Source organism: Glandiceps talaboti, chromosome 21, assembly GCF_964340395.1.
Source record: "Glandiceps talaboti chromosome 21, keGlaTala1.1, whole genome shotgun sequence".
Classification (NCBI taxonomy): Eukaryota; Metazoa; Hemichordata; class Enteropneusta; family Spengelidae; genus Glandiceps; species Glandiceps talaboti.
The window spans coordinates 699,545-716,049 of record NC_135569.1 but is presented as its reverse complement, the minus strand read 5'-3'; the positions used below and the strand labels follow the sequence as shown (position 1 = coordinate 716,049).

General features: G+C 35.5%; 1 protein-coding gene across 3 annotated transcripts in view; it reads right to left on the bottom strand.

The window, feature by feature from the left end:
• LOC144451584 (basement membrane-specific heparan sulfate proteoglycan core protein-like) overlaps window positions 1-16,505 on the bottom strand; it is a 140,007-nt gene that overhangs the window by 9,936 nt on the left and 113,566 nt on the right. The window contains exons 55-73 of one of the 3 annotated variants that reach the window (XR_013482300.1): window positions 16,261-16,383; window positions 15,701-15,814; window positions 15,409-15,522; window positions 15,117-15,283; window positions 14,515-14,635; window positions 13,564-13,845; window positions 9,731-9,832; window positions 8,745-8,930; window positions 8,148-8,263; window positions 7,479-7,626; window positions 7,004-7,166; window positions 6,664-6,761; window positions 6,004-6,270; window positions 5,509-5,769; window positions 4,779-4,892; window positions 3,843-4,187; window positions 3,313-3,531; window positions 1,885-3,024; window positions 683-1,800 (exon numbers count right to left, since the gene is read on the bottom strand). Coding sequence is in view for 2 of the 3 variants with exons in the window: in XM_078142472.1 (XP_077998598.1) it covers window positions 2,921-3,024; window positions 3,313-3,531; window positions 3,843-4,187; window positions 4,779-4,892; window positions 5,509-5,769; window positions 6,004-6,270; window positions 6,664-6,761; window positions 7,004-7,166; window positions 7,479-7,626; window positions 8,148-8,263; window positions 8,745-8,930; window positions 9,731-9,832; window positions 13,564-13,845; window positions 14,515-14,635; window positions 15,117-15,283; window positions 15,409-15,522; window positions 15,701-15,814; window positions 16,261-16,383 (3,044 nt within the window). In the remaining variant the exon portion in view is untranslated. Of the gene's footprint in view, window positions 1-682; window positions 3,025-3,312; window positions 3,532-3,842; window positions 4,188-4,778; window positions 4,893-5,508; window positions 5,770-6,003; window positions 6,271-6,663; window positions 6,762-7,003; window positions 7,167-7,478; window positions 7,627-8,147; window positions 8,264-8,744; window positions 8,931-9,730; window positions 9,833-13,563; window positions 13,846-14,514; window positions 14,636-15,116; window positions 15,284-15,408; window positions 15,523-15,700; window positions 15,815-16,260; window positions 16,384-16,505 lie in introns of those variants that run through there. The other 2 variants (XM_078142472.1, XM_078142471.1) reach the window with 2 other exon arrangements.

Here is a 16,505-nt window from a genome sequence, read left to right as displayed (position 1 = left end):
ATTGGTTGTCATCTTACAAAGCAGTGAAGACGGTTAACTTTCTGGCACTTCCATCCACAATTTTCAATTTGCTGATGAATACAGCTACTGCAGTTTGAAGTAGACAACTTATCACACTCATCTCTTCAAAACTGCATGCTCAGGCTGTAATGGCTGTAACTGATGTCTATACAGCAAACAGTACAATTGTAATAACTTTATTAGCATTCCTGTACCCAGGTTGTCATGACAAAAAATTTATTGACGACTGTAAAACAATACAGAGTTATAAAAAGCACCATAGCAACAAAACATCAATAACATCTTGTATTTGTGAAGTTTATGACATTTCTAGTTAAAAACTGCACACACAAAAAAAAACATAATTATCTCTCAATAACTTTCTAATAAACTTTGACTTTCGTAAAAAAAAAATATGCACCACTCGTAGTAAGCCATATTCTGTAATTCCTGTACTAAGCCTAAAACAAAATTCTACCACTTAGGCAAGTCATAATTCCTATGTACTTTAGAACTGTACCACCTAGGTGAGTCATGATTCTTACCAGGGATAGAATTGTAGCACTTAGGCCAGTCACAATTCCTAGCTAGCATAGTTCTGCCACTTAGGCAGGCACTAAATATCACCTTTTAGCTGTCGTTCAACAAGATGGCCAGAGGCACCAAGTACAATAGCAATACAAGTTGTCGTTCAACAAGACAGCCAAAGGCACCAAGTACAATAGCAATACAAATTAATATGTATTGCCACTACTCACACATACACCTTGGGGTGTAAATTATGGAAGATAAAATCAAACAGGAACACAAAGTTTGTACAAAATCCTGATACAAATAGGCCATCTTATTTTGACAACAAAAGTCATCTCTAAGCAACAACAATCTCAACTTTTATCTCAAATACAACATGACTTCCTAGCTCCATTGAATTACTATTTGAGGCGGCTAGAATTACAAAACAGAACTGCACAAGTTTTCTATTGCATAAATTTTGAGAGATAAAACTCAAGTTAAATGCATGAAACATCAAGTCACAAAAAGAGTATAAATATATATTCAATTGATCTTTCAACGCCACAGTAGAGCTTCATTAATATTAATGACCACACTCGGCCAATCATATTATGTAGTAAATATCACATGACAAAGATGAGCCAATCAATTATGATACTTGATTTTCAAATAAAGTAACTGCATTATGCAATAAATATCACATGACTAAGATGAGCCAATCAGAGTTCAGTACTTGATTTTCAAATAACCAAATCACTGGGTGTCTTGTTATTTAAGGAGCTACAGCTTTGTTCTACATATATCTAGCAACATGCAATTTTTTTCCTTTTCAATTGGTAACATTTCTGGATTCACAGATGGTGAGGTAGATTGTTACAGAAAACTCAAAGAGAGAAAGTTAAATTAGTAAAGTAGCTGAGAAACATAGACTTGTATGTACCTCTCGGTATAAAAATTAGTTTGCCCAAGTTTTTGAACGTTTTACAAAATAGTTCTTACGTAGAATTATTTCAGTAACGACACAAAATGAACATCATAGCAGCACATTTATAAAAAAATATCATTAACACTGTTACAAAGCTAGTAATTTGTATTACAAAATAGTTAAAAAGACAGCCACCAAATATAAATACTACATTTTTCTTAAAAGTTAATTTTTAGAGATCAATAAATCTTGACATTTTTAAACATTAGATATAAGTTTCTAAATGTTCACTAATATTTTTATAATGTATTCTAAATATAACCTTTGACCCCAAATGGTTGCTAGTTACTTTGAGAATCAACCTTTGACCCTAAATGGTTGCTACAGTTACTTTGAGAATCAACCTTTGACCCTAAATGGTTGCTACAGTTACTTTGAGAATCAACCTTTGACCCTAAATGGTTGCAACAGTTACTTTGTGTGTTAAAAATAGTTACATGCAGTGAGAGTTGACTGTCGTTGAGGTATAAATTCTTTGATAAATGCTCAAAAATGAAATTTATGAAATTTAATGTAATTTATTTATTTAAATATGAGGTGAAATTGACAAACCTGAATTATCGCAGGAGTAAAATATAGTTGAAACAAGAAACTTGACCTTTTGATAAGAATCACAAGTTTTGTACTTTTATGACAATAAAAATAGCACCATTGGAAACGAGCCAAGCTAGTTTCATACAGGGATGTTATGGATAAGTTCAAAGGTCATGTTATGGATGAGTTCAAAGGTCATGTTATGGATGAGTTCAAAGGTCAGTAACAAAGTTTTGGGTTTGTAATTTCTTCCTTTAAAATGTGATGATTTGGAACACATAACTTATCATTTGACCTCTGACATGACCTTTGTTGAGCTTGTCCTATGATCTTCAACATTTGACCCAGCACAATATGACCTTTGACCTTATATGATAGAACAGTTGATAAGTTGACATGATAATAATGTCACTGCACAACCTTAACCTTTTGTCACCCCGATGACCTTTAACCTTTGACATAACATAGTATGACCTTTGGTCATCTTGAATTTTAACATTGCATAATTATGATGGAACAGTTGATAAGTTGACATGATATAATGTCACTGTATAACCTTAACCTTTCATCATATCTATGACCTTTAACCTTTGACATAACATTGTATGACCTGGCATGACCTTTCCTTTTCACAAGATCACATGGAATAAAGATGTAATACACCATATTGTACTAGTAGAGTTAGAAAAATATATGGAAATAAAAATAAGCAACATATTACATTGAAATTCTCTGAAAAATTCAAAAAAAAGAATCACATACTCTCTTCTTTAAATCAAAAAATAAAACGTAAATATGAGTTTAAAACAAACAGCAAAATCTACATTGCTATTTCAGATTTATACTGGAAAAGTAGAAATGAAATGCAGAAGTTTCACTGAGCTGTCATTACATACCGGTTTCACAACGTTCACCAGCTTTACCAGGGGGACATATACACCGGAATCCGCTCGGACCAGCATTGTTTTGACATTGGCCATCACCACAGGCACCTGTGGAAAGATTAATAAATTCAAATACCGATAAATATACCCATAATTCTATTGTACTTACCTTGGTAACACCTCTCATCAATATAACCCACAATTCAGCTGTGCTTGCCTGGGTAACATATTTGAATATTATCAACAATCAATGTGTAACAAAAATTTACCTGTCATCGACAGAGCCCACAATTCAATTGTACTTACCTTGGTAACACAACTCAAGATTACCCACAATGCAGTTGTACTTACCTTGGTAACACATCTCAACATTACCCACAATTCAGTTGTACTTACCTGGGTAACACCGTTCACCAATATCTTCACATGTTCTGCCAGCGTACCCAGTGCGACATAGACAACGATATCCGTACTCCGTGGTAGCTTCCCTACAAGTTCCACCATTCTGACAAGGTCTCTCCTGACATACTGGACAGTCCTTTACGCCAACGACGGATTTGGCATTACCACCAAGATCAATAAGAAGACCGTTGATTTCAAGACGACTCACACAACCTGTGGGACAAAAATCCTAAATATATAACAACTCAAAAATCTCAATGGAGGCAGGGAAAAATGAGTGAAGAAAAGAGGAAACAGTTATGTGCAGTAGTTCTGTAATTGGACTTGAATGGCAAAAAACTGAAATGTACGGTGACAATTTTTAGCAAAATGTTTTTGAGTGAATTTGACAGTTTGAAGAGTATGCCCTCTATTGGTATATCCAAAGAAGCAAACAGACTTGGTAGAAGACACAGACTCCCACCATAGTTTTGATGCAATAAATTGTAAAAACATGAAAACAATGTATTTTTTACAAATGTTACCAATAAATCCTTTGGTGAATCCAGCAGCTTTCGATACGACAGCCTCTTCTGGCATACCGCCAAGAAACAGTAAATCAGATAAATCCAGTCCTTGGAATCCACCAAGAGATGAACCACTGACTGGGTTACCACCATCAACAGTCAGAGAACCTTGTCTACGGTTACGATCTAGAACAACAGTGTGCCATTGTCCCAACTCCAATGGTTCAGCGCTACGGATAATAGCAGCTCCAGAACCCATGTCGTAACGTAACTCTGCATAACCACCAGACATGCCGAATGATAAGAAGTCGCCAGCTGCTTGGTTAAGCTGACCTAATGTTTGTCCATTGTAAATAATGAAACCTGCAAAGAAAGGTACAATTCTTTTAAACATTATTAATGTTAAATTAATATCATCAAAGGTCTAAACTTCTCAGAAAATCATTAAAATTCCTGGAAAAAATACTACTGAGGTGCAAAACTTAGGTTGACGATTTTAACCCTCGCAACACCATATCTGCATGTTTGCAGACAGTTCCTTCCAGCTTCCATCCCATATATATGCAGACAAGTTTACTCATTTGCATAAGCCCACATTTTACCTCTTCACCTCATAGCTTGGTAAATTTTCATTTGTCAATTAATGTAGGATAAAGAAAAAATAGAACTGGTTGTATGTGTTATTATTCTTTTCAAGTTAAAGATGATAATTGTAGAGTAGGTAAGATCCTACTCTGTAGTGGAAAATGTCCTTGGCCTAGGGAGTCGTTTGCATGAAAAGTCTATAGTTGTCATGGTACCCATTCACTGCTGAATCAATTTTTCCAGGAATTTTCAGGATCAAACCTTTGGGTCAGAATTAAAATGAGGAAGAGTATCCTATCCTAAACACTGAAGTACAATAGTGCAGACAGTTTCAGAAAAACAAATGTTAAATGTTGTTTTGGTACTTACCATCACTACTGTCTGGTTTAAATGAGATTTTAATCTGGAATTGTAAGTAAGCATTAGTCAGAGCTGGGTAACTGATATACGACACTGGACTCTGTATGAAGGACGGAACCATCTCTGAAACAATAAAATAATTACAACATAAAACACTGTAGTCTAACAACACTAGAATGGTTGTTCATAGACTCTGGGTTCATACATAAAATTTCTACTCTGAGAGTCAAAAAAGTTTCTTGGAAGTGAATTCCAAAGTCCCGCTAATGTCTTGTCAACATCATCAGGGGTATACTGATGATGATGGTGTGACATCAGCTAAAAGTTGAGATTCACTTTAATCGAGGCTTTTAATTTCACAATGCACTGGAGATAGTTTAGTAAATACTGGCTACAGGTCTGGTTTCTAGGTAGTTATCTTTTGGTGTTCTTTAACTACTACCTCCTGTAAGTATAGGTATAGACTAGGCACTGTGTAAATGTGGGTAGTGTACTTGTAAATCTGCCATCTTGAATGGTGCATTGTGGGCAATGTACTGGAAAACCTATCTTGCATGGTGCATTGCGGGAAATAAAAGCATATCCAAAAATTATGTCATTGCAGTATTCATTTAGTTGACTTAAAGACATTGTTTGAATAACATGTATTATTCAGTATTACTTATTAATAACATGTGAAACGACGAATAGAAAAACAACATTCCAAAGCTGAGAGAGTGCAAATTGAAAGACTACTCACCTCCTACACCAAGGATTGTCAGTGATTCTTTACTTCCTTGTCTGTTAGATGCTCTACAAACGTAAGTACCAGCATCAGCTCTAACTACCTGTGGAATTGTCAGTACACCATTCCTTACAGTGTGGGAAAGTGGTAGATCACCTCTTAGTTTGTACCAGTAGATGTCAGGTGTTGGTGACCCAGTAGCCAAACATGTGAATGTGGCAGGAGCACCAACAGCTACAGTACGAGTCTCGGGAGATATCGTCACTTGTGGTGCAGCTGTATAGATACAACAAACAAACATTTATATTTCCCCTGTATGCTTTCATCTTTGTGCCAGAGTTGAATGAAATCTCACCATTGTGACAAATTTGAATGGAATCGACTTGTACTGTTACAGCATACCATAATTTGATGTCTCAATTCAAGAGGGATATAACTCTTATGTCTACAGTCTATCATGTTTACAGTAAGTTTTCAGGTGGCGTACATAAAAACAAAAGAATCTCATACCTTGAACATAGAGGACTATCATTGACATTACAGAACCAGCTGAATTTGTGGCAGTACAGGTATAGGTTCCAGCATAGCTTGTTTGAACATCAGTTAAAGTGAGTACACCACCACGGATCATGACATTGGACGGGAGTTCACCATCCATCTTATCCCATCGTACAATTGGTTTTGGCTCACCAGTTGCTTGGCAATCAAATGTCACCATGTCACCAATGGGTACAGTTTGAACTCTAGTACGAACATTGATTCTGACTTGAGGTAGTGCTGTTAACCAACAAAACACAAAAATAAAGAACTATAATCTTGTGTTTCACAAGGAAAGCTGGTAGCAGCAAAAAATGTTCATGTTAAAGGGAACACCACACAAACTGCATTTGTGTAAACTTTGGGTTCTGGAGAGTCATGTCATTATTTCACATCCTGCATGATTTCCATGAAATGTTGAGTTAAAAAACTTAATTCTCATTCACTATACAGAGTCCCTGTTATGGACACGCATTGCATCATGGGAGTCAGCAGATATACAGATTTCAAAAACAGTACATAAATATTCGCAATTGTTTTATTTGAAGATAATAAGCACTTAGGAGTTTAATATGAATATTTAAATCCAGCTATTACATTATGTGTATCAAAGTGCGTTCTAAAATACTATACCTTGTATGGAAAGAACAGCAAAGGCAGTTGATGTTCCACCAGAGTTTGTGGCTGTACAGACATATCTACCGGCATCATTTTGTCTGACATTGCTTATACTGTAATGAAAAAGATGACTGAAATTACAACTCACTAAAGACACAGGGAGGGGCTTAGAAATGAACAGACGACTCAATAATTCAGTACATTTTTTTCAAGTTAAACCTTTGTTTGTCAAACATTCTAGCTGTTGTCCAGGACAGTTGAATGTATACCAACTTCAAGAGAGGTACATGTAGATGTACGATGTACAAGTGTTAAAAAACATGGTTGTGGAAAATATGAAAGTAAAGATGTCTACCTGAGGAGACCATTCTGAACTGCATGTTGTGGAGGAAGTCTGCCATCCTCCTTTGTCCACTCAATAGTTGGTGTTGGAGTACCAGAAGCTGTACACTGGAATTCTACTGCTCCTCCTTCAGCTCTTGTTTCTTTTGCAGGAATTACTTTTACAGTAGGAGGAACTAGATAACAAACAAACAGATAAGATCAGTCAGGATTCCTTGCTCTGTAGATCTACAATACAGCATAACATTAACTTCAAATACTTTAAGATAACTATTGGTATCTCCAAAAGACCCAATGCCATGGGGGGTGTTAGTCTAGAGGCTATCCATTGCTTTGAATCTCTCTTTAAGTCTAGCTCAGTGAGGTCCTGGGATGAAATTTCAAATGCAATCAAAGCCACCCACACTATCACTAACATCATGACTTTGTTAATCAAAGACATAATTCTGCTCAATAATAAGTTAGTGTTTATTTGAGAGTGGACTTACCTCTGACAGAAACAGACACAACAGCTTCATTAGATCCAGCTGGGTTGGTAGCAACACATTTGTAAGGCCCTGCATCAGCTGGAGTTGCTGAGTTAATGAGCAGGATACCATCTGAATCAGATGCTGTCAGAGGTAACTGACCTTCGACCTGAAATGTCAACAGTACCAGTGAATATTACACTTTTCAAATTCTGCTATGACTGGCTTTGGATTAAATCAATCTTTTTTTACGGTGCATAATTCTTTGACGTGACACAAACTGAGTTTATAACTTTTTTACTTGAGGGAAAACACTTCACTTTGAGTACAATTACACTATAGTATTAATGCCAATACATACCATCTATGATATTACAGTTGTCTTAAACTATTGTTTATTGTTAGAACAGTTAATTGCATTGTAGGTATTTCCTTGATACATATGATAAATTACACCATCAAGTCATATCTTAATACCAGGTTTGAGTTCAGTCAATTGCAATTGACAATTAAGTATGCTTAAGTAAGTAGAAAACTGTGAGTACTTTCTAAGTATCCGGCAAAAATTACCCACAATGCACATAAAGTCAGCTTGAGCCCCTCCAAAGTGGCAAAGTATGTAACTTTATGAATTAGTTTGTTTCAGCAAATTACTGGGAATCAAGTGCCTGACTGTACTGCACACATTACCTTGTACCATTCAACTTGCACTGGTTCACTACCGCCCTCAACGACACACTCCACTTTCAATACCTGTCCAGCTTTCACAGTGATACTGCTTGGTGAAACCCTAATCACAGGTGCAACTATATCATGAAAAGAGGAGAAAAAGTTTTATTAGAAAGAAATGAGATGACTTGATTTTATTCTGGAAACACAAACCAAAACTATTGTTGTTGTATGTGGTACTCACATTACACAAGTGGGTGACAGCAGTGACATGGTTGTGTGGATTTTTTACACATTATTTTCATACAACCTGCAGTGATTGGCTGAGACCATGTCACATGGTATGAACTAGTAACCAATAGTGACCTCAACTTGCATGGAGCAAGGCATGTCTACTCATATTTAATTTGCACTGGGGCAATAGTCATCTAGCTAAGGAGTCCTTTTGGTGATTTCCTTTGACTGTGGAAATAACATGTACCTGATAATGAGATAACATGTGTTTGTTGTCTCTGTGTAGATGATAGGTGCAAACACAACAAAATAGTAGCAATTTTATTTGAAAACAACACCATGTAAAGAAGACGTAAGAAATGAGTTGAAATAGCCAAATCTTACCTTGTACAACAAGTTGAGCTATCGCCTCAGTTGAACCAAATGCATTAATTCCCTGACATATATACTCCCCAGCGTCATCACCTCTCACATATGGTATGTAAAGTACGCCATTGCGCACAGAATGCTGGGAAGGTAGTTCTAGTCCATTTGTTCTTCTCCACACAATAGTAAAATCTATAACAGCACCTGAAGTATGACATCACATTCTCATATTATCTGACTTATTTTGACAAAATTACACTAACAGTTATTAAGGATTTATGTAAGCAAAAAACCAAAATGACAAATACTTCCAAAATGACCCTCCCCATCCAAGTGGTGTTTTTCAACCCCCCCCCCCCCCCCCCATCCAAGTGTTTTTTTCTAATACAGTCTTATGACGGTTTTGTGTTTTTTTGTCATAGATGGGAAACACATGTCCACATTACCAATGTTTTTCTACACATTCACAACAGTAAGTGGGTGATGTAACAATAGTTGGAAGAGCCACACTGCTGGTATTAACCAATCACACTGGATGAAAACATTCCATCAATCAGGATTTACAAATTTGTAGATGGCAAAGCTAATTTAGAGAGTGGACACAGGTTGGAATGAAACCTTGGTTGGATATTTAGTGTCCTGGCAGCATTTATATTTAGTTATTAAAGATAGAATTTGGCATGCAGAATTCATGTACTGAGAATCACGCCTAAAATATTAAATCCTGCAGTATACTTACCGAACATATCATTTTGTACCTGATTACAATACAGGCCTGGTAAAATATATCTGTTGCTGTAAATAAATGTATAGGGTATCTACCTATACATCGTGTTACTCCATGGTTGAGCATACAGTCACTGCTCCATGTGAGCGACACTGTAAACAACATTAGCAAACACAAATTTTCTTTGGCCTTGCCAAGGGCTTTATCTTCTATTGTGCAACAAACATATCATCCTTTTACTGTAACTTTCATTTGATTTGAACACAATAACTCTTACCTGGTACATCACATGCAAACTGAGCTGGATCCCCTTCCACGACAGACAGGCTTGTTGGAACTAGTTTGACAACTGGTGGTCCAAACTCTATATCTTCAATAACTGCACAGTTTAGAACATTTACAGTTAGTGTTAAAAAAACAGAGAATCATAACAATGAGATATTAATTCAAATGGATTGAAAATAAAGATGCAACTATATGTGCTAAAATTTGAAAACAATTAAAACAAAATAAATATGTTTTGAGTATTTCAGTACTAAACACAGACAAGCCACAACACAAACAGACCTGTAAAACTATGTCATATATTCATATCTACAAGAGAAAACATTCTAGATGTGAGCTGCCCTTTGAGATATATTTTTAGCATGATGTTCTAAAATGGCATATAAACACTTCTGATGAAAGAGTCTAAAATGGGGTCCATTGATACTATATTTTTGGTCTAAAAATAATAGGCATGCTATCATGAATCGCTATTTACAAAGCACTTCCTTGGCCTGACAAAACAGATGTATCACATTTAGGTTCCATCCCATCATGCATTATGTTCTGGAGTATGTATGTGTAGAGTTATGTAAACTCTTTCAAACAAAATAGAATCGAAAACAAGATAGTAAATTATTGTTGAAACAGCACCGAACAGCGGTCTTTTTTTTTTGGTTTCTCTTTCCGTTCGCATGGGAAGCATATGGGCAGTTTTGTATCTATGCTGACAGCATGTACCCACAATGTACCCACATACTACACAACTCAAGCTGAAAGTCTCCTGTACCGTACATCTACATGTGTATGCCATTGGCTACTGTTCCATCAGAGTCCTACCAAAATATATAGTCTAAAATGGGATATAGATTTTTTTGGTAAAAATTGGGTTTTTTGTTTTGCATGGGAAGCATATGGGCAGGTTCCCTATCAAGGCTGACTACTTGTACCAATACACTCCACCTCCTGGACTGAAACTCTCCTGTACCTATCCTTCACTTAGTCTATATAATATGAAATTACCACAAATACCATCTGAGGTATAAGCTTAGACATGGTATTGCTAGTGATATACAGTTCTTACCAGAGCTGTTCTATGTTGGCTTAGTATGTGTATATGAATGAATGAGAGAGAATGAGACAGAAAGAGTGTAAGATTAGTATTAACATGTCATGTGAACTGAAGTGGACTTACCAAACCCTAATAACTTGATACATACATTTAATTTGACAACTTTATAACACACGTCTCAGATAAAAACACCAACAGTATTACTGGATGGATTTTTGGACATTGCACTCATGTTTGGAAGGGGTACTGAGAATGACAAGGGGGTGCATTTCAAATGGGGGAAAGGGGAAGTAGGACTATAAATCAGTGAAAATGGGGAAGTGAAACTATAAAATCATGCATTCACAAAAATTATCATATTGACTATGTTTACACACAGAAATGAGAGTGGTTGAAGAACTTTACAAGGTGCTGAAATGACAGCAGAACACATGACAGTCTAGAGGTTTGTAAAGTGATACAATCTGTAACGTAAGCTCAATATTTTGTTGGAGACTTTTACCTTCAATTAGTGTATAATCCAAAGAGAAACATCTATAGACACTTATCTGAGTTGACAAAACCTCACTAGTCTAGAGGTCTTTAAGTATGCATAATACACTAAGACTGTGTTTTGGGTAATTTATTGGTAACTAATTAATTATATCATTATGTCATTTTCATATTATTATCAAAAGTCCTGATCAGAGCACTACTACCAGTCACTAGAGTTTTGAAGAGTATGAATATAAACAAGACTATTCCCATACAAAAAACATGGAAGCAAAAAATGTTACAGATTGTATCACTTTAACAGAAATCTAAAGACAAGATTATCCTTCCAGTGACTTTCTTGGCAATGTCTGTAAAATACTTCAAGTAACACTGTTGGCAAATTCATCCTGAGATATTAGGTATGGACTTGGCTTGGAAAACTGTTGCATTTTTTCACACACAATTTGTTGAGGGTGGCCTTCCTTTGTTTTGTTTTTTATTTCATAGGTATTATCTGGCTTATTTGGAAACTGCTTAATTAAAACTGCAATGAATGTGATGATCAACTTCTGGACAAAATTATTGTAACCAGTTTGCACATTTTGCATACAAAAAAAATGTATTCACCATCAATATGTAAATGAACACCAATATGTAAATGAACACAAGATACAAATTCATCCATGTATCCATGCCAAGTCTACACCAATGTTTGGAGTTTAACATTACAAGTCCTGAATGGTTCTCAATGATTTGGACAACTGCAAGATCTGGTCTTCTAAGAGAAGGCTTTTGGAACACAACTCCTGGCCCTGTTTTTTAGAGTTAACTTTAACTCATGACATTACATCCAAACTTATTTCATTGTTCATTATTTTACAGCAGAAGTTTTAACAGCAAGACAAATAAAAAGCTGACTTGTCTTCTTTTTTGTCAGAAGTATTCTAAAAGCATGCACCGTTATCTTTACTGTTGCTATTACATACTAATTCAATCATTGGCATTAAGCAGGCATTATGTTCAGATAGCATTGATTGTGATAATACCAGCAATATGTAAATGAACACCAATATGCAAATGAACACCATTATGCAAAGAATTCCAATATGCATATTAAGACAAACTCATATACAAGGAACGATACAATGCAACTGCATTTTGCAAATGTGTTTTTTATATGACTGTACCCATAGAAACAAGAAAGTTTTACATCATCTGCCATTAGGTGGCTATCAGAAATTTCCATTTTGCAAATGCATCAGACAGGTGTTCATAATATTTCTACCAGTGGTTTATCACAATCAATACTCATATTTAACAATAATCACTCTTGGCAGCAGTGTTTTACAGTTAACTGTTGACAATTTATAATAATCAACCAATTCACTATAAACATCTTATATTTAAGGAGTGTTGCTTTGTTAGTCAGATGGATTAATTGTTACACTACAAAAGTTTGGGATAGCTAAAACATTTTCTTCCACACAGAAAAGTCTGCCAATTTATTTGTTTACTGTTAGTGACTGATTTGAATCAAACACAAGTGTGCCTCAAGAATCAATTTGTTTTCAAATCAAAGTACAAAATGAACCAAAAAATCTACCTAAACCTTGCCATTTAAATGTTTGACAATGTTTATTGTCTTTTTCAAATCATTACTGAAATTTGGTTGCGTTATCATTTCATTGAAATCTTTGATCAGCCATTTTGCCATAGCCTGATAGATTTAACACACTTTTTTGGCAGCCATTTTGGATAACGATTTTGGTCTTTCTCAATATATTTGTATAGCAACCATTGATTTTTAATCTTGATTTTTAACTGAGAACAAGTTTAAGATCACATGAACAAATTAACATCAAATGGTTTATTTCTGTAACACATACTACATTTAAAAACATTTTCTATTAATTTAGTTAGATTTTGTTTTATATTTAACTCGATCTCTAAACTGTTTTTATCTTCTACAATTTTTTTGCGCCTGGTGAGCAAAACATTTTAGACTTTCCCAAACCTTTGTAATTTCATGTGATAAGTTTAGAAAAGAAACAATATAGTGAATTAAAATAAGCAAGCAACTTTTACCAAAACTTCCCAGATATGTCAGTAAAATAACTGAAAATTTGCAGGTGAAATCACCCATCATGCATTGCCATAAGACTTCCAACCAAGCATTAAAGCACTGTTTTTACTTTTAGCCAGTAAATCAAAATGCAAAATTTATAGTCTACAACAAATGAGCCCAAGACTGTGGTTCAAAAGACTTCATCTGTAGGCAACCACTCTGCGGTTGAACATACCATTCAAAACTATTCTATCTTCCACTTGGCCGACAGGACTAGAAGCCCTGCATACATAAATGCCAGAATCATCCATGGAAGCACTCATGATCCTGAAAACCACGCTGCCAGAGTTCTCCGTGTCAGGAACAATTTCTACACTTTCTGGCATGTTGTCATTTCCCATCCTTTCCCAGGTAAGAGATGGCATTGGATCGCCTTCAGCAACACATTCCAAGGATATTTGGTCTCCTACTTTTACTTCCAGTTCACCAGATGGATTGATGGAAACTGAAGGTAACCCTGGAAACAGAAGGAGAGTGAAACAATCCCAGTATTAATATGTAACTACTGTGGAAAGCATGCTATCAGTAAACTAAGATAGACGTGAACTAAAACTATTGTTGATATACTACTTTGGAAAGCATGCTATCAGTAAACTAAGATAGACGTGAACTAAAACTATTGTTGATATACTACTTTGGAAAGCATGCTATCAGTACATTAAGATAGACGTGAATTAAAATTATTGTTGATATACTACTATGGAAAGCATGCTATCAGTAAACTAAGATAGACGTGAATTAAAACTATTGTTATTGCATGTGGTACAAATGGGTGATAATGGTGCCTTTGTTATGTGGATATAATCACCCTGTAATCAGGACGGTGAAAACATTGATTGAGCTAAAAACTTCCTATCAAAGACACCACTCTACTGTGAGTGTAATTACATCAATGTCAGTTCATAGCTTATATCAATACATTGGAACAAGTTTTGAGTTAGTGGCCGTGTTAGCTTTTTTAATAGCTTACTTGTCATCCTTGTAGACTAGTGAGATCACTTTTAACAAACTAAGACAGAAACAAACTAAAACTATTATTGTGATAAGTTGACTTTTAATCTATCAATGGATATATGTATAAAATTGGATGGTTTTAGTCCACCCTAATGATGGTAATAGTCTATACCTTGTACTCTAAGTCTTGCTGTGGCTTGCACTGACCCAGCTGAGTTCTGTGCTGTACAGATGTAAGTGCCTTGTTCAGATGTAGTCACAGATGTCAAACTGATTGTACCGTCCTCAAATAACTGGAAGAGTCAGATATCATGAAAATATGCAATGGAAATGAATTTAGCTTTGAGAGTAATAATAACTTTAACAATAATAACTTTATTGCCAGAAACTGCATAGCATGTTGGAACAGTAAAGACTAGTATAACATTAAGAACACTTTATGGTCTCTTTCTGAGTACATGAAATGCCAGAGGAACTGAAAACTTGTTTGTAAATGTGAGTTATAATGTTAAAAAAGCCATAAAACTTTTTGTTGAATAATGGAATGTAATACTTGTCTCTCTCTCTGCTGTTCCAACATGGTGTACCAAGTGTTATTAAATCCAGTTGTTTACTTTCCCTGTTTGTAACAAGTTCCACTTGTCAATGCTTGTATGTTACTGGTTGTACTTCAACATACTATACACGATTGTGGTAGCCAGTGGAATCACCTTATTACAGGTAATATTTCTTTGAATAGCGATAATGTACAGTGAAATAAGAAACTATCCCTACCTCAGTTCTGTCTGTAAACTGTAAGTTAGCAGCTCTGGACCATGTCAGTTGAGGTGGTGGGTAACCCCTAGTTACAACACAGGTAAACTGAACTTCTTCACCAACACCAACAACAAGATCTGATGTAGGGACTATTACAATAGTTGGTGGCTCCTGATTACGAAGAACTGAGACAAACAAAACAATATCTATTATTTATTATCTTTCTGGTTTGGTAGTAAAAGATGGTCTTCATCTCAGAAAACAGACTTCACTAAAACAGAAAGATGAGATTGTAAAGCAATTACTGTACCTTCTTCACAATGAACTCCTGTCCATCCTAACACACACTGACAAGCATAGGCATTTTCTTGTTCAATACAGCTGGCACCATTTTGGCATGGGTCACTGACACATTCTAGTACATCTGAGAAGGGAAATATATGTATCAATAGAGTGCTAATTACTGATATCAACAAACTTCTAAAGAAACTTTTCTCATATTGAAAAAAAGTTTTAATAGTTTTTACACTATTTGGTTGATAAAGTTCTGTTAAAACATTAAAGTCTCAACACTTTATTTTTTCTATTTAGCTAGGCTGTACCTTCATCACAATCCTGTCCCGTCCATCCTTCTGTACAAGCACAGATATAGCCATCTCGCTGATCAAAGCAAGTGGCACCATTCTGACACACGTCACTAGCACAATCTTTTATTTCTGCAAGAGACAAAATTATTCAAATATTATTATTTTCAAATAGAAGTTCATCTGTGTGTATACTGGTTTTACCACTAGGCAGCATATTAGTGTTGTAGGTTGTGGAGATGAATATAATTAATATGCCCCCCTCCTCCCTATTTTGTACATGTATCTGTACCTGTACCTGTACCTGTACCCGTACCTGTACCTGTACCTATCTGTATCTGTATCTGTTTGGATACTAGAAATCCTCCAGGGGGTTTGCACACTTTGTTGATTTAGTCACACGGTTCATGGAGTGATGACAATGCAGACTTAAACTGTTCTGGTGATTTCCTTATTACAACAGAGTTTGGTAAAGCATTCCAATCCTTTAAAGTCCTTGGCATGAATGAATTTTTGTATTCATGGTATTGCCCCTTTCCTCTAACCAGAATATGGTGTATTGCTAAATCAAGTTTTACCTGCTAATTCTGTCTCACAATTACTACCAGTATATCCATCACCACACAGACAGATGTAACCACCAATCTGGTTAATACACTGGGCATTGTTTTCACATGGATCCCTGGTACATGGAAGAACCACTGCAAAGGAAATCATACCAACATTGGTCACAATCTTTGAACTGAAAATGTGTGAAATTATAATATTCCCAACAATTTTTTTATACAAATATATACACAAAGAGACATCACTGCAATTCTAC